Consider the following 24,944-nt stretch of genomic DNA (forward strand, 5'->3'; position numbering starts at 1 on the left):
AAATTTTAAACGTGCATAGAATCACATGGGGGTCTTGTTAAAATACAGAACCTGATTCAGTTGGTCTGAGGTGGGGCCTGAGAGTCTTCATTTCTAATGAGTTTCCAGTTAATGCTGCTCTTCATAGATCACACGTTGTGTAACAAGGCTGTAAGGAATATGCAATAAAGCAGGAAAAAATTGCCTAATTTTAATTAAAATGAAAAAATTTGTTTAGAAGGATCTTTTCTGTTTGGAATAATGGGTTCGTCAGATATTGAAGGAAACCTGTAACTCAGAAAAATACACATACATAAATTTTGCCTACAGTTTCAGGGCACCAAATTAAGATGCACTTGGAGGTCCTAGCTTCAGCTACTATGAATGTAAAATCTAGTAATATAGTATGTACAAAACAAATATGTACAGCTGGATAAATCTCATATGACTGCATTTTGTTGCTATATTCTCATATTCTCACGTTCTTTGAAGAAAAAGACAAATATTAAATTAATTTAAATTACATGATCATTGGGCTGTTCAGAACATATTTAAAATATAAATATATGTTCAGTGCTTTCCCCCCAAAATGGTTGAAAACTGAAAAGAGAAAGCAGAAAATTGATGGAGCAAATGATAAGTTAAAGAAACATTAGCTTCCCTCACCCCTCAGTCTCAAGTAGGTTCCAAAAAACAGACATACATAATAACAATGCAAATTATTTGCCTCAGTAATATTATGATTGCTAACTTCTAAATATTCCCTATGTGCCAGTTACTGTTCTGTTTTTTAAGTGCCTGACATTGAACTGTAGACATTTCATGTAGTTTATTATCCTCATCACCACCCTATATGGAGATTATTCTTTCCCTCATTTTACAGATTAGAAGATGATGCTCATGAATTAAGTAATTTCAGATTCTTAACTGGAGAAGCACAGACTCAAATTTAGATACATGCTTTGTGGTAGGTAGAATAAAAGATAGCCAAATCCTAGTCCCTGAAACCTGTGAATATATTACTTTTCATGCCAAAAGGGACTTTGCTACTATGATTCAATTAAGAATCTTGAGCTGGAAATATTATCTTGTGGGCCCAGTGTATTCACAAGGGTCTTTATAAGAGAGAGACAGGAGTATCCGAGAGAGAGATGTGACCATGGAAGCAGAGGTCACAGCGACACGGGGCCATGAGTCAATGAATACAGGCAGCACAGAGAAGCTGGGAAAGTCAAGGAAATGGATTCTCCCCTACAGCCTCTGTAAGAAACTCTGTCCTGCAGATGACTTTAGACTCCTAACCTTCAGAACTCTCAGACAATAAATTTGTGTTGCTTTAAGCTACTGTTTGTGGCAATTTTTTATAGCAGCAATAGAAAACCAATATGTGCTCCAAAATCATAAGGTTTCGAATTTGCTACACTTCATTTAATATTGTAACTTGGGTAAAATTGGGTCTTGGGCAACTCTATAATATAGTTCATTAGCTGCTTATAGATTAACTCATTAGAAGCTTACCAGCTTGGGAAAATAAGTCTTTGAGAAACTAACTGATCTGCCCTTGGTAATATAATTTTGTAGCAGCTTCAGTTTTGTTTATATTTTTTTAAATTTATTGATTTTTGGCTGCATTGGGTCTTCGTTGCTGCGCGTGGGCTTTCTCTAGTTGCAGCGAGCAGGGTCTACTTTTCGTTGTGGTGTGCGGGCTTCTCATTGCGGTGTCTTCTTTTATTGCGGAGCACGGGCTCTAGGCACGCGGGCTTCAGTAGTTGTGGCTCGTGGGCTCTAGAGCTCAGTAGCTGTGGTGCACAGGCTTAGCTGCTCCGTGGCATGTGGGATCTTCCCGGACCAGAGCTTGAACCCGTGTCCCCTGCACTGGCAGGCAGATTCTTAACCACTTCGCACCAGGGAAGTCCCTGTTTATAATTTTTAAAAAATTTGAAACAGTATAAGTGTCTTTCACTAAGGATTGATTACATAAATTATGGTACGTTCATACAATGAAATACTCTCTACCTGTTAAAAGTGGTGATATAGATTTATATTCATTAACATTAACAGATGTCCATCATATTTAGTTAGGTAAGAACAATAGGTTAAAAGAATTTTTTATATCCAAAAAGTCTTGGAAAATATCAATAGCTTAATGGAGGTGAACTCTGAGTGATAGGTTTCACTTTCTAAAATCTTTTTGTACTATCTAAAATTTTTTGCAATGTTTAAGTATTACTTTAATAATCAAAGAAATATAATAAATAAAATATTTCTACTTTGGAAAAATAAATATAAGAATACCATGTAGCTTTGTATCTCTTAAGGTGAAACGGCATTTTTTCATATTCTCCTGGTAAGAATGAAAATTGATTCAACTGTTTCAGAAAATAATCTATTAGTATATATTCAGAGACTAAAATTTTCATATATTTTGACTAAATAACTCCATTCTTGTAAATCTCTACTAGGGAAATAATCCAAAGTATAGAAAATATTTTTCATAAATGCAGTAAAATGTGTATGGCTCTATTTTGTACAACAGTGGTATAGGAATGATTTAGTGAACTCCTACACAGTCACAAGATGAAATCTTCTGCAGCAGCTTTCAATACTGACTATCAAGATTGTACAAAAACTAGAAAAAGTGCTTTTTATGTTACTGTATTTTATAGAAAAAAAACCAGTAAATTATATGATCTCAACTATGTAAAAATATGTATTGCTAAAACAATAGGAGAAAACAGTGTGTGTCAAAACCTTCACAGAGGTTATCCCAGAATAGTGAGATTAGATGTACATTTTTCATCTTCTTTCTACCTTCTGTATTTTCCAGGATTTTTGCAAGTTAAGTTTTTGGTTTTGTTATTTCGTTTACAATGTAGTTGTCCTATCTTTGGGGCCCAGGAAACGCATAAAAGGGGAAAATAAAACCAGTTTTACTTACTACATCTCTGTCATTAATTGTTACTTTGTACACAATTTATTCTTAAATTCATGGTAACCAAAGATTTAATTTTTTAACTCCATACTTTAGAATTCACTTGACTCTTACATTAGCTTGTTATTAAAGAGTGAAATTAATTTAAACTGTATCTAGAATGACTCAGCTAGTATCTTTTGCTTTCCTGCCATTCCATCAGTGATGAGAGTACAGTCATCCCTTGGTATCCACGGGGAATGATTTCAGGACCCTTCCTGTATACCAAAATCCACGAACCTTCAAGTCCCTTGCATAAGATGGCCTAGTACACTGGGTCCTCTGTATCCGCGGATGCGTAACCTGCGAATTGACTATGATGGCAACACTCAGAAGTAGAGACCAAAGGAGCCCACAAAAGGCAGCTGGTGTCCTGCTGTGGCAAGAGCACAGGCTTCCACCCCTACTTCTGCTGCCAACTACCTGAAAGACCTTGAGCAAGTACCTTTAATTTCTGTGAGACTCAGTTTCTTCATATGTAAAACAGCATAAGCATGCTTGCCCTAACAATTTCCCAGGGTTTCATTGAAAATCTAATTGTGTGGAAAGTACTTTGAAACCCATAAAATGCAATGTGAAAATATAATATATAAATACAAATATTAAAAATATAATATGAAATAGGCTCTATAATAATCCACAAATAGAATTCTTAGTACAATAATTTTCCTGTTGTATTTGGAAAGCTTCAAAGTGCTTCATTTTGCAACAGAATATATATTATTTTATGGTAATGATATGAACACATTTATCTGACAGATGCTTTTGGTAGGTATCAATGATTCGATATTAGATTTTCACTAACAATTATTAGATATTCACTGACAATGCTTAGACTCATCATGCTGGTATTAAACAGAGACCAAAGTCTTCTTTCTTAATTAATTGTATTAATTTAAAATAGCATTTTAATAATCTGAAAAAAATTAGAACATTTTTTATAGAAGACTCTTGCTCATAGTATTCAAGGTATATTACTTCTTTCAGCCAAATTTCATCACATTTTTCTGTTAAGATTTAGACAGCATAGTAGAAATTGTCTCTAGGTACTCTTTGAAATTGTTCTACGTTGTAAGGCAGCACTTCATTTTAGTATTGGATATTGGCACAATATTTTTTTTGTTCTAATCAAATTAAACAGCTTGATATTAAGTAAATTTCAATTTGATTTTGTTTTATCTTGTCCAGGTGAATTAATTTTTCATAGAAATATAGTATTTCAGTTAATAAATCCATGTTAAAAGTGTGAAATTCAAACATTCTTAATGTTTTTATGACTTTTAAATATATTAAACGTCTGCAAGGAACTATAATTTATACAAGAAAATGCTCACAATATTTTATTTTTATTCTTTATTATATTCCCTGGCACATTAAGAATGTTATCATTTCAAGCATGCTGTGAATTTAAATAATCCTCTTCTACCAAAGCAAATGTTATTGTAATTATTTTTCAAGTTATGATACACTTTGTTAACAAAAAACACTATAAGAATGGCAGTAATCAATTGTGCACACCCAAACTGAAAAATAATTATTTTTAATTAACAAAGGATATAAATATGAAGCAGAGAAGCATAAAATTATTTTTCACAATTACAAAGCCATTCATAGCTGCAAAGATAACTCAAATACATTCCAGCATAACTTGCATACACATTTCTTTAATGCAGCTCATATCCCAGCCTCACACATCCCCTAGGGCTCATGGATCCATGCTGCACCCAATACTGTCTCACTTCTGAATGTTACCTTGGTACTAACAGAAAAAAAAATCCCAACAATTGGATGCAATTTGGCCACAAAAATAAGCAATACCAATTATTAGAACAATTTTCCTGTACTGATGAGGGTGCCCTTCCCATCCTTTTTCAGTTCTGTAGAAATTCCTCAACCAAATATGTTATTTTAGTGCAGAAAGTAGTGAATCCCTACCTGCAGTGTGCATCAGAATCTCCTAGAGGGTCTGTTAAAAATGCATTTGCCAGGACCAAATCCTATTCTGATCCAGAATGTTTAGGGTGGGCCTTGGGAATGTGAATTTTCATTACATGTGGTATTTGTTTGTGAGGGCTGCCATAATAAAATACCCCAGACTGGATGGCCTAAATAACAGAAATTTATTTTCTCACAGTTCTGGAGGTTAGAAACTCAAGATCAAGGTGTCAGCAGGGTTTGTTTTTCCTGAGGCCTCTCTTCTTAGCTTGCAGATGGCTGCCTTCTGGCTGCGTCCTCATATGGTCTTTCCTCTGTGTATACACATCCCTGGTGTGTCTATGTGTGTCCAAATTTCCTCCTTTCATAAGGATACCAGTCAGATTGGATTAGGTCACAATCTAAAGGCCTCATTTTAACTTAGTAACCTCTTTTAAGGCCCTATGTCCAAATACAGTCACATTCTGAGTACCAGAGTTTAGGGCTTCAACATATGAATTTTGGGGAAACACAGTCCACTATGTAACATGTGCCCTAGTTTTTCGGATATAGGTGACTCAAGGTTCATACCTAAACAAACACCAATTCAGTCTGTAGGTAAGCTAAATGTGCACACTCACCTCAGTCATTTAGTTCTATGTGGCTTATTTTGTGACAACTTCCAGGAGGGTCTTGCTATTTCACTCCTAAAGAAAATTATCATTTGGCTTCCATCCTTACTGTCTATCATGCTACATAAAATAGTCTCTCCCACCCACCCTGTTGATCTCTTTCTCCTCTACTTTACTTTTTTCTTCATACTTATCATCACCTGACATAATGTCTGTTTTTCCTCACTAGAATGTAAGCTCCACTTTGTTTTGCTCACCACTCACTGTACACACCCCCGTGTGCAGAAGAGTGACCCAGGAAGATGAAAATGTCCTGGAGGTGATCTTGCATTCCTTCTGTCAAGAAAAAGCAAGGTTGGGACTTCCCTGGTGGCACAGTGGTTAAGACTCCGCCTGCCAATGCAGGGGACACGGGTTTGAACCTTAGTCCAGAAAGCTCCCACAGGCCGTGTAGTAACAAAGCCCATGTGCCGCAACTACTGAGCTCATGTGCCACAACTACTGAAGCCCACACGCCTAGAGCCCGTGCTCTGCAACAAGAGAAGCCACCACAATGAGAAGCCTGTGCACTGCAATGAAGACCCAACACAGCAGAAAGAAAGGAAGGAAGGAAGGAAGGAAGGAAGGAAGGAAGGAAGGGAAGGAAGGAAGGAAGGAAGAAAGAAAGGAAGAAAGGTGACTGAACTAAAGAAACTAGGCAATTTCACTGTAATAAATAACAAATGTTAAAAAAAAGAAAAAGCAAGGTTTTCTGCTGAGAAGGAGCTGGGGAGGTGGTAGGGCAGGAGGCCTGAGAAGAATTAAGATTTGAAGATCCTTTATGGAGAATGGGAGAGGAAGATTAGAGGGAGTTCAAGAAGAGCTGGCTAGGCAGCATTCAGAATCCAGCTAAATGTGGAGCCCGTGAATGTCTCCTACAGGTACTGTGTGTGAGCTCCAGCAGTTCTCACAGCTGGAGAGGAGTGGAGAGGGAAAATGGATATTTTGATTCCTCAGTGACCACCATTGCTCCTTGGGATAACATTTGAGGCCCTTCACCCTAAGTTTCTATTTACATTACTTGTTTACTTCTCAGCTACATCAAGTTTCTTTTTCTTCCTTAAATACCCTTATATCTTGACTTTGTTAGTACCGTTCCCTTTGAATTCTCAAACTTTCCCTGGCTAATTTTTGGTTCTATTTTAATGATTCAGCTCAAATATTATATTTTGAAAATGTTACCCAGTTTCCTCAAGTATTAGCCATAGTGCTAATATGCCTCTTTTAAAGCACACTGTCTTTGGAATACAGACCTGGGTTCAAGAGGCAGCTGTCATTTACTGTGTGATCTTGAGCAAGACATTTAACATTCTTTTTTTACCCTTCAGTTTCCTCATCTGTAAAATGAACACAACGATAAGCCCCTATTTTAGAGAACTGTTTGAAATGGTGAAATAAGATATCAGCAAATGGTGCTATGTCTTCCTCTATTGATAGAAATTTCTTTGAAAGCAGCAATCAGGGGCTTCCCTGGTGGCGCAGTGGTTGAGAGTCCGCCTGCCGATGCAGGGGACACGGGTTCGTGCCCCGGTCCGGGAAGATCCCAAATGCCGCGGAGCGGCTGGGTCCGTGGGCCATGGCTGCTGGACCTGCGCGTCCGGAGCCTGTGCTCCGCAGCGGGAGAGGCCACAACAGTGAGAGGCCTGCGTACCGCAAAAAAAAAAAAAAAAAAAAAAAAAGCAGCAATCAGGTCATGTTCATTCTTAAATTCTTAACATTTGACAAAGTGCCTGGCACACTGTAGATTCTCCAGAATTGTGGAATAAATTAATGATCAGTGGAATTAAAGAGGTAGTTGAAGATGCTACTAGGGTATACAATTTTTTTTCCTAAATTAGAATTACAGCAAAGAAAGAGCAAGGCTTGGGAATGCTCACAATCAATTGTGCAGGAAAGTCTGCTTTGGTAAAAACATAAAAAGATTGTTTCTTCAAGGAAATAAGGTACACACAGAAACATTAAAAACTGAGAACCATTACAATGGCAGGCAAAATAGACATGGACATTGTATTCATGGAACTTACAGTCGGATACATTGTCCTATCACAATACCCAATGCATAACAATTACCACATTTACAGAGTTTCGGACTTTTTGTCTAACTCTCTCAGTAGAATAAACTTTGAGAAGAGCAGTTTCCCATTTAACTTTGAATCTCTAGCAGCCAATAGTGTTTAATACACAGCTAGAGCTCAATATGGAAAAGTTTAGGAAATTAATGACGTGGCACAGAAGGAAGTGAAGCAACTAGTAGCTCTAGTGGAACTAGAAAATTACATTCTCAGAGTTACTTTCTACAACTCAAGCAGCGGAGAACTCACTCCCCTAGAGGAGCAAGCTCCTCTTCCCAAGTTCCTGGGATTCTCACCCCACGATCGGCTGGGAAACAGGAGCGAGGCACGTAACAAAAAGAAACCTTCTTTGGATTTCAGCGATTCCAGAACCTGGCCTGATGAAGCATCCACAGGCCTAACTACGTTAATATAAGTTAAACTTCCTCCACAACCTTGAGGTACCACACCAAAACCTATTTAACCCATTCGGTGTGGGTAGGGGCGAGGCCCCGCCCCCGATTCCAAATTAGCCAATCCAAACTGCCAGAATCGGTAGCGCGGTGTCTTCTGTGATATGTAGGCTTCCGAGGCCAGGCTTTCTCCCAGCTTATGACTTCAGTTCCCGGCGGCCAGCGGGCCCCAAAGTCGGCCCTCTTTCTGGGAGCGCACCACGGAGCAAACCAGTGGGCGGGTCCTCGCCCCTCCCAGACGTGGCCAGAACCTGTGCTGTTGGTGCGGGCCGGCGATTCCCACGTGGTTCGGTGACTCGCGGTTGCAGGCTCCGGTCCTCTCTAACTTCACCGGCCTGTGGGCCTGCTGCCTGCAGAGATGCCGAAGATCAAGGCAGGGGCGAGCGGCCGGTGCCGCGAGCGGCAACAACAACGGCGGGAGCTGAAGAGCGCAGGAGGTGGGGACAGCCGGGAGGGAGCTGGGGTCAGTCGGGTTGGGTCTTCCGGCAGGACCGAACCCGGGGCGAGGACGGAGTTCTGGGCCGGGACAGTGAGACCAGGCGTGGCCCGTGCTCTGGGAGCCGCGCAAGTCCCGGGTTTCCCGGAGCGCGGGCCGCAGGCCCGGCGCGCAGCCTCTGGCTTCCTTTCCAGCAGAAGGGGTGAACTGAAACTGTCTGTCATCCCGGCTCCAAGCGTGACGTTTGGTGGCTCTCGTTGGCGCACATACTTTAACCCAACTATCCTGCTTTCTTTTCTGGGATGGTCCAATATTTGATTTTAGTTGGGCAGTTAAGGCTATTTCATGTTTTCTTCCAGGACTCATGTTCAACACGGGGATTGGGCAGCACGTTTTGAAAAATCCTCTCATTGTTAACAGCATTATCGATAAGGTGGGTGTGGAAGAGGAGAGGGAGAGAGTTATTGGGTTACTGATTTTATTCTTAGGAATATCTAAGCACAGAAAGGATGCCTGGCACAAAATAGATGCTGTATAAATACTTGTTGAATGAATTGAGGAACTGTGTAGGATTCACAAGCTGTCTTCAATATGATTTGCTTCCTTCTGTGGGTCTCGGTTTCTCCTGGCTCCAAATTCTTTTATCTTTCTGTAGATTATTTACTTCTTAGCTTAACATTTCTACTTGTTCGATTCCAGATTATTATTATTTTATTCCCAATCACTTTTTCTAGGCACCATCTATCACTGTTAGTTTTTATTTACTCCAGACCCTAAAATTATGTCTAAACAGACACCTTTGGAAGTTTGTTCCCCAGAGAAACCTATATGGTAGAAGCCAATGCCACACATAAACTCTTTGGAGTATTCTTCCTGTATGGGTCTATTGATGTTCTCTTATTGTTTTGGATGATTGGGTGCTAGGACAAGAAACACAGGTGGTGCAAATTACTTTCAGGATTGCAAAGGAAGCATCCTGGAGCTGTAAAAAGAACATTACATAGGTAATCTCGACTTAGTGTCGTTTACAGAATGAGAATTGGCCTAGCTTTTTAACCTTTTTGGCTCATGGATACCTTTGAGCGTCTGATGAAAGCTATGAACTGCAGCTGTGTGCATACAGACACCAAGTTTTGTGTAAAATTTCTGGATACTCCTGCATCCCTGAAACCATACATGGATGTAGAATTGAGAAATACTGGTACAACGTGTTATGGTTCTCAGGCAAGGTCATCATTTTGACCTTTCCAGTTTGAACTTGGTGATAACAGAGTTGATAACAAGATGCTGTTGGAATCATTTCAAAGGTAGAAAGCAGAATGCAACTATCAGAAAGAACTGCTATTCCTGCTTTTCTTACTCCTAACTATTGCCCCAAGTTAGGAGAGGTGTTAGATTTCCACTTGCACCTAATGTTAATGAGATAATTTTGTTAAGCACATAGATCATGAAGGAATCTTCTAAAAAGGGAGTCAGGATAAGATCTAACTGAGCACTTTTGAGTAAAGATATTCAGATGTAAATTAAATTATTACAGATGTTCCTGTAAAGCTAAAGTGGTTGTGCTTGCTTGTAGGCTGCCTTAAGACCAACTGATGTGGTGCTGGAAGTTGGACCTGGAACTGGCAATATGACTGTAAAGTTGCTAGAAAAGGCGAAAAAGGTAAAAAGAGGATTTTGGTATCCTCTTGTTTGGTATCAGAAATTACTATGTGAGCAAGCTCAGGTGGCTTACAGATCTATTTAATTAATTGCTCCTTTGCTAGAAACTTTATCTTAGAAAATATGAGCGAACTGGGTGAAGGGGGTCAAAAGGTACCAACTTCCAGTTATAAAATAAGTAAGCCGTGGGATGTAATGGACATGATGGTGACTACAGTTAACAGTACTGTGTAGTATAGTTGAAAGTTGCTAAAGAGAGTAAAAATTCTCATCACAAGAAAATAAAATTGTAATTATGTGGTCATGAATGTTACATATATCTAGTCATTATGTTGTACACATGAAACTAATGTTATATGTCAATTGTATCTCAGTTTTTAAAAATGGATTAAAAGAAAAAGAAAATATGGGGTATATCAATCAGGAAAACAAACCACATTGGATATTTCAATACAGGGAATTTAATATAGGGAATTGGTTACATGGTTACTAGAGGACTAAGAGAAAAAATGGGAACACTGAGGTAACCCAATAGTAGTAATTACAGAGAGCAGCTACCACCTCTAGGCTCAGGGGAACAAAGCACAGCAATTGGAGTTATTGGACCTTAGGACTTTGGAGGAGATCTAGCACAGGCCTCTGAGATTAGGGTGTCACCTGGCCACTGCTGGTACCTTCTTTGTCTCTTGGCTCACCTAGTTCCAGTTAAATTAGACCACTGTTTTGTCTTCTGGTGGAAGTAGACAACACATTTTAAAGAACTTATCTGAAGAGAGCTCAGTGAAGAGACCATTGACAAAATGTGGGAATGTTAAGGGAACCAGTAAACATTAGTGAAAAACCTAGGGACTAGCAACAGCAGGAAATAGTTACTATCCAAAGACCTCAAGGGGCAAGAGGAGGGAAGTGTGTTACCGGAGCCCAGTAAGAGCAGGAGCCATCGAACAGGGGCCACTCATAGCAGAACACAGCCACTGCCAAAACTTGTGCAAGGCACGGCCAGACATTAGGAAATACTCAACGTTGCCCCTTGCACCGGTAATGCCTTTCAGCAGGCCGTTGCCTTTCAGTAGCCAATCCCAACCAGAAGTCAAAGGGCAACGGAGCTGAACTGTATGACCCTACAGGCACAGAGAAAGCTGGAGAATGGACCTGGGAGCTAAACAGACTAAACGGCACATATATCTACTCTGTAGATGTGGTCTTCCTGGAAGTCAGTAAAACCTCAGCTTATATTGAAATAAAATTAAAATTTTAGCCTATCTGGCATCCCTTTTCATTTACTTGAGAAGTTATCTGTGCTGTATGTTCTGGATCTCAGTAGATGAGAGAAGTGATATACTCATTCCAGGAGCAGTTGCTTTGTGTGCTTCTAAGAACATTTACTACAAAGACATATTGTGTATTTTTTTCGTCATCAGTTGAGTTACAAAGCGTGGAGCCATATGAGCACAATACTTCTGTCAATTATTTGGGTAGAACGCTCACATAGTCCGGTTGTCTACTTTTCTGGGTGGTGTTTTTGTTGTTGTTCCCTTAACCCCATTCCCACATTTTGTAAATACTCTCTTCATTAAATTCTCTTAAATAAGTTCTTTAAAATATGCTGGTAGAGTACAATTGAAGGAATATTGATGGTAGAATTGGGAAAAGGAGTTTAATTCATTTAAATCATGTAAGAGTTTCCATTGAGATAACAGGAAAAGATTTATACTCTATAATTAACCTAAAAAAATTTTTTTTTTAATTTAGGTAATAGCCTGTGAACTTGACGTAAGGCTAGTAGCTGAACTTCACAAAAGAGTTCAGGGCACGTGAGTATACATAATAGAATTAAAGTGCATTTCAGTCTCATGAAACAGTATTCTTTTTAATTGCTTTTTTTTTCTTATTATCAGGCCTCTGGCCAGCAAACTTCAAGTAATGGTGGGTGATGTGTTGAAAACAGATTTGCCATTTTTTGATGCTTGTGTGGCAAATTTGCCTTATCAGGTATGTTTTCAAAATGTAGGGAACAGTATATATCCTAAATTGTTTCCTGGTGTGTCTTTCCCAGAACTAACTAGTTAATTCTCTTACAGATCTCTTCTCCTTTTGTCTTCAAGCTGTTGCTGCACCGACCTTTCTTCAGGTTTGTGACAAGAAGAGCAAAGTTACTGCCAAATCTTAGGAAAATTGACAGTTTAGGCCATGAACACAGACAGCCAAAGATTAAGGTTAATTCAGTTGAAAAACTACTGGAGAATTTGTTTTGTAGAAAATACCAATTCGTGTGCTGCTTTCTCTCTCTCTTCCTCTCTCTCTCTCTTTCTCTCTCTTTCTTTTTCAATTGCCAGAGTTATTTGGGGGAGGTATGGTCTAAGTCCTGCTCCTGAGACCAGGTGGCCTTTCCCTATTTTCTCATGCTCTTGCCATTAGCCCAGGTCAAACTTTTTATTACCTTATGTCTAGATTCTTACAGTGGCCTCCTAAGTGGTTTCTAGTACAGTCTGTACCAGTAGTTTTTGAATCGCAAGTCAAAAACTCCTTAGTACTTATAAAATAGTGAGCCATGACTGTCATTTTTAAAATATTTATTTATTTTTGGCTGCGTTGGGTCTTCGTTGCTGCATGTGGACTTTCTCTAATCGTGGTGAGCGGGGGCCACTCTTCGTTGTGGTGCGAGTACCTCTCATTGAGGTGGTTTCTCTTGTTGAGGAGCACAGGCTCTGGACACGCAGGCTCAGGGGCCATGGCTCACGGGCCCAGTTGCTCCATGGCATGTGGGATCTTCCCGGATCAGGGCTCGAACCCATTTCCCCTGTATTGGCAGGCGGACTCTTAACCACTGCGCCACTAGGGAAGCCCCATGACTGTCATTTAGAAAAAAATGACATGGAATAGAATATATCAGAGGGCATTCAGTGCATGTCATCGAGGTGATTATAGTTTCGTGAAACTTTTTGTTTGAGTTCCCTAAACATATATAGAGAGAGAGATTTGTGGCAGGTGTTGCAACGTCAAATGTACTTCTTAGTGTGACTTATTGTCAAAAAAGTTTGAAAGTCAAATCCCAGCTTTGAAGATGCTCTTCTCCTGTTCAGGAGCTTCCCCCTTGCTTGCTGAATAAAAAGTCCACTTTCCTTAACCTGTTAAACCAGGAGGACACTGATGTCACAATCTGCCTCAGCTCTTCCACAGGGATGTTTACCACCCCATGAATACAGTTCAGCTACTGAACCAATTTTGCTCGTTTGGGTTTTGTTTTTTAAAATATTTATTTATTTATTTGGCTGTGTTGGGTCCTAGTTGAGGCACATGGGATCTTTTGTTGTGGCACCTGGGCACCAGAGTGTGCAGGCTTAGTAGTGTTGCCCTGTGGCATAGTGGGATCTTAGTTCCCCAGCCAGGGATCGAACCTGCATCCCCTGCGTTGGAAGGCAGATTCTTAACCACTGGACCACCAGGGAAGTCCCTGGGTTTTGTTTTCCTAGAGGGGCTTATCGACTAGTGCTGATCTGAAATACTTTCTCATCATTGAGGGCTTACATTTGCAAGGGGTTGGAGCTACGGCCATTACACAATGAAAAACAAAGGCAGCTGGATCATTTTGTGGTAATAAAGCTCAGGTTGAAAGTGTTCTCCTCCCTTCTGGCCAGCTGGACTAATTATTAACCCCAGATATTGCTTTGCTCTATTTCCCACTTAAGAAAAGTCATTGCAGTTAAAATACATTTATAGTTGAAAATGACCTTGTTCCTTATTCCTTTCTTCTGTCTTTTCAGATGTGCTGTACTTATGTTTCAAAGAGAATTTGCTCTCCGACTGGTTGCAAAACCTGGAGATAAGTTATACTGCAGACTGTCAATTAATACACAGCTATTAGCACGTGTGGACCATCTAATGAAAGTACGTGACTGTTGTTGAAGTAATGTGGCTTAACTCATCCTTGAGCATCTAGCTGTGCCTTCTGGGAGGAAAGCGTATTTGATTACTATTTAAAGTTGTTTTTGAGAGGACTCCTTAAACATTTTCTGATTAATAGGTTGGAAAGAATAACTTCAGACCACCGCCCAAGGTGGAATCCAGTGTCGTAAGGATAGAACCTAAGAATCCACCACCACCTATCAATTTTCAGGTGAGGTTAAAATAACTAGGTCATTCAGTAAAGGGAAAAAAAAGTCCAACCTGGAAGATGTGTGTCTGTAGCAGCAGAAAGGTAACGAGTCAACCTAAATGTCTAAACAGGAGAGTGTTAATTATGATACATCCCTGTGATGGAGTAGATGGAATTATTTGACACAAGATAGTTGTTGAGGACCTCAAGAGCATGGAAAACGTTTGCAAAAGGTAAAAAGATTAGAATGCCACTGCAATTTGCTGAAGATTATAGCTATGGAAAACATGTATCTATTTGAATAAGACATGGAAAACAAGATAAAATGAAAATAGTTGTGTTAAATAGTATAACACTTTTTAATCAAAATTCTAATTTCTGCCATTTAAAAAGAGAAGAAAGCCAGATGATGTGATGTAAAACCTTACTGCAATCACATGGGATAAAAACGTGATTGCTTATGTGGTCAGTAACTGGTGGCAGTGGAGTGGTTGTCAGTTATTCCTGCAAGGTTTACTTAGGTGTGTTGTACAGGCTATATTCTAAATCATGTCTGTTTTGAGTTTTTTGAAAATGATACTTCGATTTAAATAAATGCCATGTTCTTTGTTCAGATGTGGAACAAATATGTATTTTTCTTCTATTTTTAAAATTGAGGGTAAAATATTCAGTGAGGTGCACAGAAGTGTGAAAATCAAGTATGCATCTTACTTTTGCATATGTGTGCCAGCCAAATCCAGATAGAGAACATTTTCATCACTCCATCACTCCTTTCATTTTTATATATTAACACAAAATAATACCTAGTAGGTATAGGCAGGTTTAATATTCTGTAAGAAAATATCCATCTACTGTTTCAGGAATGGGATGGCCTAGTAAGGATCACCTTTGTTAGGAAAAACAAGACACTGTCTGCTGCATTTAAGTAAGTATTTTACTAATTTATGATATATGAGGGATCAGTGCTTTCAGATACTGTGCTAAGTGCTAGAATTTGGTCCTTTTTCCTGAACAGATACCCTAAAGCATAAACATGATCCATGTCCAGACACATTTTTATCTTTTTAATTTTTTTTTTTTTTTTTGTGGTACGCGGGCCTCTCACTGTTGTGGCCTCTCCCGTCGCGGAGCACAGGCTCTGGACGCACAGGCTCAGCGGCCATGGCTCACGGGCCCAGCTGCTCCGCGGCATGTGGGATCTTCCCGGACCGGGGCACGAACCCGTGTCCCCTGCATTGGCAGGCAGACTCTCAACCACTGCGCCACCAGGGAAGCCCTATCTTTTTAATTTTGTACTTTGTGAGGCAGGAGAACTTAATGAAGAAAAGTTCCTGGACTTGGGAATTAGATCAGGTTTTTGTTTGCAAAATGGGAAATAACCAAAAACTGACCACACATCCTGCCTAGTTTTTCCTTGGAAAGATGAGGTATGATGGACCCCTTCCACATTTTTAAAAGATTTATGGCATTTTAACTTGGAAAAATATAGCAGCAATTTGGGGCCCAAGGTCAAAAGAAAGGTGAAAGCCACAATGAAAAAAAAATGTTTGTAGATGATGTTTTGTGGAGTCTAGAACTTCTTTAAGAATGTGAGAGATGTTTATCAGGACTTACTTTTTAAATATTAGTAGTTGCGATTATTTCAGAAGTTTAAATATTCAACACCTTTTTTAGTTCCTTAATTTCGCCATATGGAACGTAAATTTAATCTTATAATAAACTTAAAGGAAATTATTTATAATCTGACTTGGGAATAATAGTGATATCATGTCTTTATGTAATACAGGTCAAGTGCAGTGCAACAGCTACTGGAAAAAAACTACAGAATTCACTGTTCGGTCCATAATATCGTAAGCAGAAAATGTTTCTGTTGTTTCAATAATTTGTTCTGTTTTAAAATGTCCCTCTATTTCCTGTTTCATATATCATTACAAGATTCTTAATTTTGAACATTCCATAGGATCCTTAAAAGACAGTATGTCATGTCTAACTAGCACTAGAACTTGAATTCTAACAGGTCATTGCTGCTATGTATTTTGCAGAACATATCTGAACACCCTTGAATACTCCACTCCATCCACTTTTACTGACGGTTTTTTTTTTTTTGCCATAAAAAGATTCAGTTGAATCATAATTTTCTCAAAGTTTTAAGCTTGTGTAACTTACTCAGCGTAAAATAATTGTGTACCATTTGCTAGCCTTTGAATTGTGGCCGTCCCTTCTTGCTTGTTGCTTACGTAGCAATTACAAATTTAAAGTTACTATTTTCTCAGTGACTTTTTTTTAATACCCAGAAATTGAAATAATTAGAACAAAGTATGAGATAAATAGCAGATTTCTGGTTGTGAACCTCATGTCTCTGTATTATATTATCTGTGCAACATTTTCTTTAACTAGTTGTGTGTGTGAGCACACATAGACATATCCATATATATAATGACTGTGATGTTTGATAACTTTTTAGTTCTTTCAAGCTAATTAAACGGAGCGGACAGATAAAAGCAAATTTCTCTTGTTTTTTTTTACTCAGATCTTACATGGTTTAATGTACCACATTGCTACCTCCATTTTATGAATAAAGTCATTGTACATCTACCTACATAGGAAATATTATGCTGGATTAAGACAAGTTTTTAGGTGAAAGATGTAAAGTATGAAATATTTTCAAGGGCTGGAGAGGCCATCTATGAGAAAAACTTAACTAGCTGGTAAAATGAAATTTGTACCAAGAATATGTTACTTTTAAAGAAGTAACAATTGCTGTAAAATTTATGTTATAGTTTTAATTATTTTATGTTATGAAGTACTTTGTGACGCCTGAAACAACTATTTCAGAATTTCTAAGAAGAAAAAGGGCAATATACTTGATTTAACTCATTCAAGGTCTTCTGTGTATTTGGTATATGCTAAAAAATCAACCACTTAACTAATGAGAGATCCAAGTCTTAATCTGCACAAACAGGCTTTCCAAAACTATCATGAACTGATAAGGTGACTGTTCATGACTTACTGAACTAAAAAAAAAAAAAAAAGAGTCAAAGTGACTTCATTAAAGATATGTTGTTCATTTATTCTGAATCTTATATTGATAGATAATACCAGAAGATTTCAGCATAGCAGATAAAATACAGCAAATCCTAACCAGCACAGGTTTTAGTGACAAGCGGGCCCGTTCCATGGACATAGATGATTTCATTAGGTAACTACATTTTCCTTTTCCTACATTTTTACATATCTTTACTGTGACACCTTCAGATTTAGAAATTTAAAGGCTTTTAAGTGGTATAAGGTGCTACCTGGGAGTTATTGCATAGCACTTCCATGGTATGGAATAGTATTTGGTGTAGAAGACGGAGGCTAGTTAGCTGCAGCAGAGTGAACACTTCAGTAAGAACAGTGGTGGGGAACAGTCCGAGCCTGGAGATAACCTCTGTGGCAATGTGTGTGGTGGTGTGCATGCTCCTCCCCTCTAGCCCCCTCCCCCAACTCCCATTCACAGTTAGTCTTAACAGTTTGTCTCTTCAAAGTAGCCTGTAAGGTAAAAGAATCATAATATATATAGTTGGGTCTTTTTTCTTTATTGAGAATAGCTTTTAAGTATGAAATAATATTAGTTACAATCATATCTGGTTATCATTTCTAACTGGTTCAGTAACTTATTTTGTGGACTGAGGCAAGTTCCACACACCTGAAGCAAAAGAAGGGTGTCATAATTAACTGGGCAATATAGACTGAAATTTGTTTTCCTTGGATTAAGAAAGTAAGTCTTAGCAAAGCAGAGTAAGGCGTCAAATTACCCAGGTAATTATTAACCTGTATTCATTGTTTTTAATCACTAACACTCTGATTTCCTAACTAATAAACCATAATTTTTTTCCTGTTTATCCAATTCATTTTTAAAGCTTCCATGGTCTAGAGGCTGATAAAAAAAGAGGGTAGATTGTTATAAAAGTCATTGGTTTGACTTTTCTATGCTAGAAACACAGTTGTATGTAATTGAGACAAATGGCGCTTATATTTTATTGGCAGGCTAGCAGTACTACTGAGTCTTTATTTGATGTTAATCCTAGGAGTTGAACATTATTCATAAGTACCTATCTTCCTTTTTCAGATATCTTAACCCATCTCGATGGTTCTTATGGGCCATTCTGAAAATAATCTCGGGCAGGTCTAAGTAGAAATATTTCATCTTATTTTCCTTCATTCTTATTAATCTTCTTCAAGGTTACTAAACATGCAGTTTGCTAAGTAGGATCTAATAAGTACACAGGTATCCAGAGAGAAGCAGTATTTAATTTGAAACTCAGTAACAGCGAACTCAGAGAGGAAGAATGGACACATGAGATTAGCCATTCATCTCTCTCCTGCCTCTAATTCCAAACAGCTTCACATCCACTTACCAGGTTGAAATGGAACAAGGGCCAGTGTCCTCTTAGGCCAGGGACAGTGTAGGTCTAAGATCATTTTAAATTCATCATGCCTTAAGACATACAGGCTATGACAGAAGAGGCACCAAAATGATGTGGTTTTAACCAATATACATCTCATAAATTTAGTTGAAGAATAAAGTTTCTTTAATGACTAGTGTTAGGAGTGGGTGGGCTTCACAGGTTTGCTGATGTATTTGTGTTTTAGAATTCATGGTATAGGGACTATGTATGCACTGTTACTTGCTACAAACTAGCATTTCAATACCATCCCATTTTGGTTTCTTTTTTCAGATTGCTACATGGATTCAATGCAGAAGGTATCCATTTTTCTTAGGTATCTGCAGAAGAGAAGTTTCCAAACTCAACAAAGTAGAATTATATATTCTTAATAATTTGAGAAGATGAACTATGCTTGGACACTATGTGCTTGACTATTTTTGATTTACTACTGTTGTCACCATTTATTACTCTGAATTTTTAAGGAAGTAAGTCAATTCTAACTATACAGGTTTTTTTTTTTTTTTTGGATTTGGTTTGATTTTAATACACAACATAGGGCAGGGTCCAATTTATACATGATACTCTTCAAGTTTAAGAGCCGCAGACACGCACAACTTTACACTTAAAAAAGTTATTTCTAACAGTGTATTATATAAAGATGTTACACTAATATTTTCTATGTTATATATTACTGTGAGAACGTTTTTTTAGGATTTTAGCTCTTTAGGCCTTTGTTCTTCAAGTCATAAGAAAGTTAAAATATGCTTAATTCAATCACATATTCCCCATACCATTTCTTCTTGTTATTCATGTGTACAGTAAAGCAATTGTTTCCTTGTTTCCTAAAATGTTATTTTGCTTCTCTCATTCTTTCTCTGTTTATCCTATATAATTTCTATCACTGCCTACCCCTTTAGCAATCCTGCAGCATAACAGGCTAGGGTTCTAGGTAAGCCTGAGTCTGCTACTGCCACCACATGGTGCCAGGCATATTACTTCTGGGCATTCCTTACTTGTAAATGAGGATGCTCAACTAGAATGAAATGAACTATAAGACTGTATGTTTTTTCTTGGGGAGATAGTCATAGATTTAAAATTTCAAAGGGTTTTATAAATCAACACTGGCTTTAAAGTTAAAATCCAAATTTTAACAGAGGTACACTGAGTGAACCTAGAAGGAAAAGATAGGTTGTTTGCATAAACAGATTTTTTAGAAATCTGGCTTCAAAGTGATATATTAAAACATTCCTATATAACTAAAATAATGTATATTTTTAGTTAATTATTAATAGGGATATCAGCTTTCAAGTCTGAGAAAGTAAAGAATGTTTAATCCAGATCCAAAAAATTTAAGTTATTCTTTAAATAATAACTGCACAAAGCCACTTTTGTTACATAAATACTACATAATTAAGAGTAGGTTTTTTTAATCTCACAAAGCTACTTAATTAGCAAAGTTCACTTGTACCATCTCTATCCTTAAAGGAAAATTTAAATTTAAGATTTAATTCAGCTTTCCTTCTTATTTCCCTGTCCTCCTATGGACTGCTGAGTTTCAGTCCCTTTTATAACCTTCAGATTTCCCTATCTGTAAAACTGAGGGAATGGATTATACTACCAAGATCTTTTCTGGTACTGATTTTTAATACACCTTGAATACTAATCAGAATGAAGCCATTATAGTATAAGGCAGTACATTTCAAATTGAGGAGACCTTCCAGAGATAGTACCCTTCTAATTTAAATAATAAATTAAGACTTATCTGTTGTGCTTTAAAATGAGTAAATTCACATATCTCTATGTCCTTTGAAGATCATTCCATAGATTTAATAATAAGCACACTGTGAAAATCTACACTTGTTCTAGATTTCAAGTTTACAGAGGAGCTTTTCACCATGGTGTTAGGATTTCCCACAGCGACCTTCTGAGTTCTGTGGACAGTGAAGTAGGGAATCTGGCTCATGTGACTCTATTCATAGCTTCCCATTAGCCCATATGAATGAGCTGGTAGTTCCCTAGAGTAAATCAAAACAAGACACCCTTGGGAGACTTTTTTGTTGTTAACGTACTCCTAGACACTATCCTGGGAACTGAGGGAAAACTCCTAGAGAGATATATAAATCTTCTAACAAAATATTTACATGAAAAGTGGCCAGTTTTCTTCCTTGGAATAGCAATCTGTAAAAATAAGTGCCACCATTTAAAAAGCAGCATGCCCTAGATGAGCTGATTGGTGAGAATTCAGCGATGCTCATCAAATCATGGTGAAACTCATACATTAGGTAATGGCTGGAGCTTGGGTCAGATGTGCCTTTCAAGGCACAGTCATCTCTTTCTTAGCTTAAATTCTTTTTCAAGGGAGTTATGTACTGTCTATTCTTGGCTTAAACTAACAGTTCTATTATGGACTACTTTCAATGTACATGTACATATTCATGCATCAGAAGCCAATTTCCTTTAACAGTACCATTTAAAAGGTTCATTTTGGGGTGCTAATGGACACTTCAACTTAAGTAATGGTATTGGTAAAGATCAAATTGCACTATTAGTCTTGTTAATACCACACTGGAACACACACTGCATATATATGTATTATCCTAAGATAAAACTCTTTTCAGAATTTCATTACTTTTTATTATACACCAACTAGTTTATATTTTAGTTCTTTACAAAGAAAATGCTAAGAAAATTATAACCACATGTTATATGGTTTTAAAATCATAATTCCAGATTTTTTTACATATAAGATGGAATGGTCCAGCAGCTATGTCCACTGTCACAGACTTTAGTTCCATTCATTGATATGGCACATCCTGCAAATCTAGTCACACACAAAAAATGTCTCAATTACAGTAAAAATGTACACACAATAAAGGTAATTTACAATGACAAATAAGGAATGTAATTTATCTTGGCTGTGCTTCAGAAATTTAGGGTCAGTAGCCTTAGTCAAGGCACAAAGCAGGAAGAGGTGAGCACAGCTGTTTCTAGAAGTGGGCAAGGTATGTACAATCACTGATGAGGTATGCATGCACGCAAAGGATTTAAAACTGCTCAGTCTTGCTATGAAAATTGAACTGAGTTAAAAGGAAATGCTGTGGCTTCCCCCTACTATTCACCTCTGGATCAAGTCCACAATCTTACTTCATCATACAGAAAATAAAATTGGCAAGGATCTTCAAAAGTAAATCACTATGTGGGTAAATGAAACAAAATGCTTCACTATTCCCAAACCTTGGTTGTGCCTCCTGGACTAGAAGCATCTTGTAGACAAAGGAGTGTTTCACAAAATTGAAATGTCATTCAGGTTGAAGGGACAAGACATTTTCCACAGACACTTAAAATTTCAAACTTTCGAATGGCCCTTAACAGCTGAACCATTGTATGTTACAGTAGCGAGGGTTCTGGGAATCCTTTAGCAGCAAATGCTGATTTAAAGGGCACGGGGTCTCTTCGGGTTGATTTGCTTGCTGGCCTGTTCTTCCTCTTGTAGAGCTGCACGAAAAGATTTCACTTTATCTTGGAAAAAGAAAAGAACAAGGGAATAAGTTTTGCATTACATGCAATGCAGCACGCAACTTTATGGGTCCTATCAAATCAGCTCTCTTAATTAACTCAGGATTTTTCCTTCTTTGTTGTCCAGAAACTCAGAACAGTGCTCAACTATAGCAACAGACTCATTAGATTCCTGGAAATACTTGTGGGTTTTTTTTGTTATCTTCAACAGATTTCTGTTCTATTTGGCACATTTTACAGCATTCAATTTTAATTTACTTTAATTCCTTTTTGCAGTGTAAAGAGGCTATATATGTGTGTAAAGTAGACATTTCTTCTCTCAATATTGGAAAATGTCTATTCCCAATTCCTATTTTACCTTTTTAAACTATGAAATTTTAAGATTATTTGAGTTTTTAAGAAGACATGTCATTTTTTCCTTATCAGGGATTGCAAAAGGGCATGATGGGGAAGGGAAATTACAGGACATACATTTCTTGGCCTTACAATTCTGTCCTACTGTCTATCGTGTACTGATTCAGTCACTTAAGAGTAAGAAATACATAAGTAAAAATTGGAGGAGGCAAATAACAGCTGTGTGAAGATGAGAAATCTTTTTGTAACAGTGGTTCTCAATTTGGGAGTGATTTTCGCTCCCCTCCCGGGGACATTTGGTAACATCTACAGACATTTCTGACTGTCACATTGGGGTGGTACTACTGTCATCTAGTCAATAGAGACCAGCGATATTTGTAAGCATCGCACAATGCACAAGAGACAGCACCTTCCAACAGTTTCCCAACTTAAAATGTGCAAAGATTATGGCTTTCAGAAAAAAGGAGAGATATAAAGTTGGTATCTCAATTTCTTTCCCCTCTTCCTAAGTAAAACGATGTTGAAAAAGTTGACTTTTCTGAAATTTAGAAAGGAATTTAAGGGGACTTCCCCAGTGGTCCAGTGGCTAAGAATCTGGCTTCCAACGCAGGGGACACGGGTTAGATCTCTGGTTGGGGAACTAAGATCCCACATGCCATAGGGCAACTAAGCCTGCACCGCAACTAGAGAGAAGCCCGCATGCCGCAATGAAGACCCAGCACAGCCAAAAATAAAAAAAAATAAGAAAGGAATTTAAGGACTTCTGGATTTGATGCCTGGTAATACAAGATAATAGCTCTCAAACTTCTTATGTTAATAACAAAATTATCTCTGGATGGTAAAAAAAATTTTTTCTAAGGAAGGACTGAATAATATAATATCTAGGTAGTAATTTCTTCAAAGTTTGCTTGCTTATGCATGAATCCTGAGAAAATTAGGGAAAGGAACTAAGTTGAAAGCTACATCTTACAAAGAAAAAAAATTAGGATGCATTGTGATCTGTCTTCTGAATAAAATGCATACCGAAAAAGCTGCTTGTGCATTATGACAGATTAGAAAAATGATCAAAACACTTTAAATCAAGGCTTGAATATGAAGAACATGAAAAACAGCAAATTTTAGAAACCCTACATCTGCACAAACAATTCTAAATTGGCAAAATGGTCACTGCTGACTCTATAAGATATGATTTCAAATAACCAACTTTACAAAGAACCTAGTTTAAAAAATTTGAAGCAGCTTGTCTGATGCTAAAAACTAGCAACTTCAGTCTGGTTTCATGTTGCACTGCATGCACACACAAAGAAACCTACTTGCATATAAATGAAGGTAGCTAATTTGCCAAAACCTAAGAAAGCACATACAATACATGCTTATCTGAAACTGCAGAGATAAGCTAATTAAAAAGCCGAGAAAGAAGCCATGGCATGTAGGTAAACCACATGCCTCCCTTCGTAAGCAAAGTAGAAAGAGTTGTTTTGAAACCTTCCCCTTCATTTTTTAAAACAAGTGTTCAAAGGAAAAACATGACAATATGCACAGAAAGGAGATGCACATAGGAGGCTAAAGAAAGATGACCCGTAAAAGACCTAAACCAAGAAAAATAATTCTGAAAAGCATCGGCCCACCAAGCTAAAACTCTGAATGGGTATACAAAATTTACAAACTTGTTAAAATATATTGTCCCTCTTTAATCAAAAGATGTCTTTACCTTCTCCAAAGACTAAAAAAAAAGATGACTAGAGAGCACTTGAAATGATTTTTCATGTTTCATTTTTAGAAAAATCAGAATGGTTCGTTGGTCTTCAATACCTCTAGAAAGATGTTAAATGTACCCATAATTTTCACTTCAGATATCTTCTTACAATATGAAATCCTCCCACTAATTACATACAAATATTACGCAGATTTCAAACACTAAAATGAAAAAAGAATTACCCCGCAGCTCAGTTAAAATGTCTATTTTTTGCTCAAGAATAGCTTCAAGTTGTGTAGCATATGAATCTACATCATAGTCTACTTCTTCAGTCATCTCTAGGAGAGCCTTTTCATCTTCTAACCATCGAATAGATTCCTGAAATGACCAAGAAAAAAAAAAATCAATAATCCAATGAGGCTATTTATAAGACAGAAACCGATTAATAAATTTCATGTTAATCAAACATACTCAAGATAGTATTCTCTAAAATATTAATAACCATAAAACATCTTTATTATAGAGTAAAACTAAGAAATATTTCCTTAAATTTGAACACAAACACCACTGTGACAGGCCAAGTAAGATGACTTCATTTTCCTATTATTACTCTACTTTGAGTGGGGTTTGGGGGAGGGAATGAATCAGACACACACACACACACACACACACACACACACACACACACACACACA

General features: G+C 37.6%; 3 protein-coding genes across 8 annotated transcripts in view; 1 reads left to right on the forward strand and 2 right to left on the reverse strand.

Moving 5' to 3' along the window:
* The window catches only part of IPO11 (importin 11), a 259,477-nt gene extending 251,413 nt beyond the window's left edge, over nt 1-8,064 (reverse strand). Inside the window, exon 1 of the mRNA XM_027101033.1 lies at nt 7,904-8,064. The gene's annotated coding sequence lies outside the window, so the exon portion shown is untranslated. The remainder of the gene's footprint in view (nt 1-7,903) is intronic.
* A 217-nt stretch (nt 8,065-8,281) lies between these two features.
* Nucleotides 8,282-19,531, forward strand: DIMT1 (DIM1 rRNA methyltransferase and ribosome maturation factor). 3 transcript variants are annotated; one of them, XM_027101045.1, is made up of 12 exons: nt 8,282-8,496; nt 8,855-8,928; nt 10,072-10,158; nt 11,910-11,971; nt 12,056-12,149; nt 12,239-12,288; nt 13,922-14,045; nt 14,182-14,274; nt 15,114-15,178; nt 16,040-16,103; nt 17,346-17,452; nt 18,975-19,531. In XM_027101045.1, the coding sequence occupies exons 1-12, from the start codon at nt 8,418-8,420 to the stop codon at nt 19,015-19,017; spliced, it is 942 nt and encodes a 313-aa protein (XP_026956846.1). In that variant the 5' UTR covers nt 8,282-8,417; the 3' UTR covers nt 19,018-19,531. The 3 variants fall into 3 exon arrangements, with proteins under 3 accessions (XP_026956846.1, XP_026956847.1, XP_026956848.1); XM_027101046.1 differs by lacking the exon at nt 8,855-8,928 and having other exon boundaries at nt 8,367-8,496; XM_027101047.1 differs by lacking the exons at nt 8,282-8,496; nt 8,855-8,928; nt 10,072-10,158; nt 11,910-11,971; nt 12,056-12,149 and having other exon boundaries at nt 12,262-12,373.
* KIF2A (kinesin family member 2A) overlaps nt 19,193-24,944 on the reverse strand; it is a 70,411-nt gene continuing 64,659 nt past the window's right edge. For all 4 annotated transcript variants that reach the window (XM_027101040.1, XM_027101039.1, XM_027101043.1 and 1 more), the window contains 2 exons: nt 24,492-24,627; nt 19,193-22,202 (listed from right to left, as the gene is read on the reverse strand). In XM_027101040.1, coding sequence (XP_026956841.1) covers nt 22,117-22,202; nt 24,492-24,627 — 222 coding nt within the window. In that variant the 3' untranslated portion in view covers nt 19,193-22,116. The remainder of the gene's footprint in view (nt 22,203-24,491; nt 24,628-24,944) is intronic.

The sequence above is a fragment of the Aethalodelphis obliquidens genome, unplaced genomic scaffold, assembly GCF_003676395.1.
Source record: "Aethalodelphis obliquidens isolate GAN/ISIS:26980383/991018 unplaced genomic scaffold, ASM367639v1 scaffold4, whole genome shotgun sequence".
NCBI lineage: Eukaryota > Metazoa > Chordata > Mammalia > Artiodactyla > Delphinidae > Aethalodelphis > Aethalodelphis obliquidens.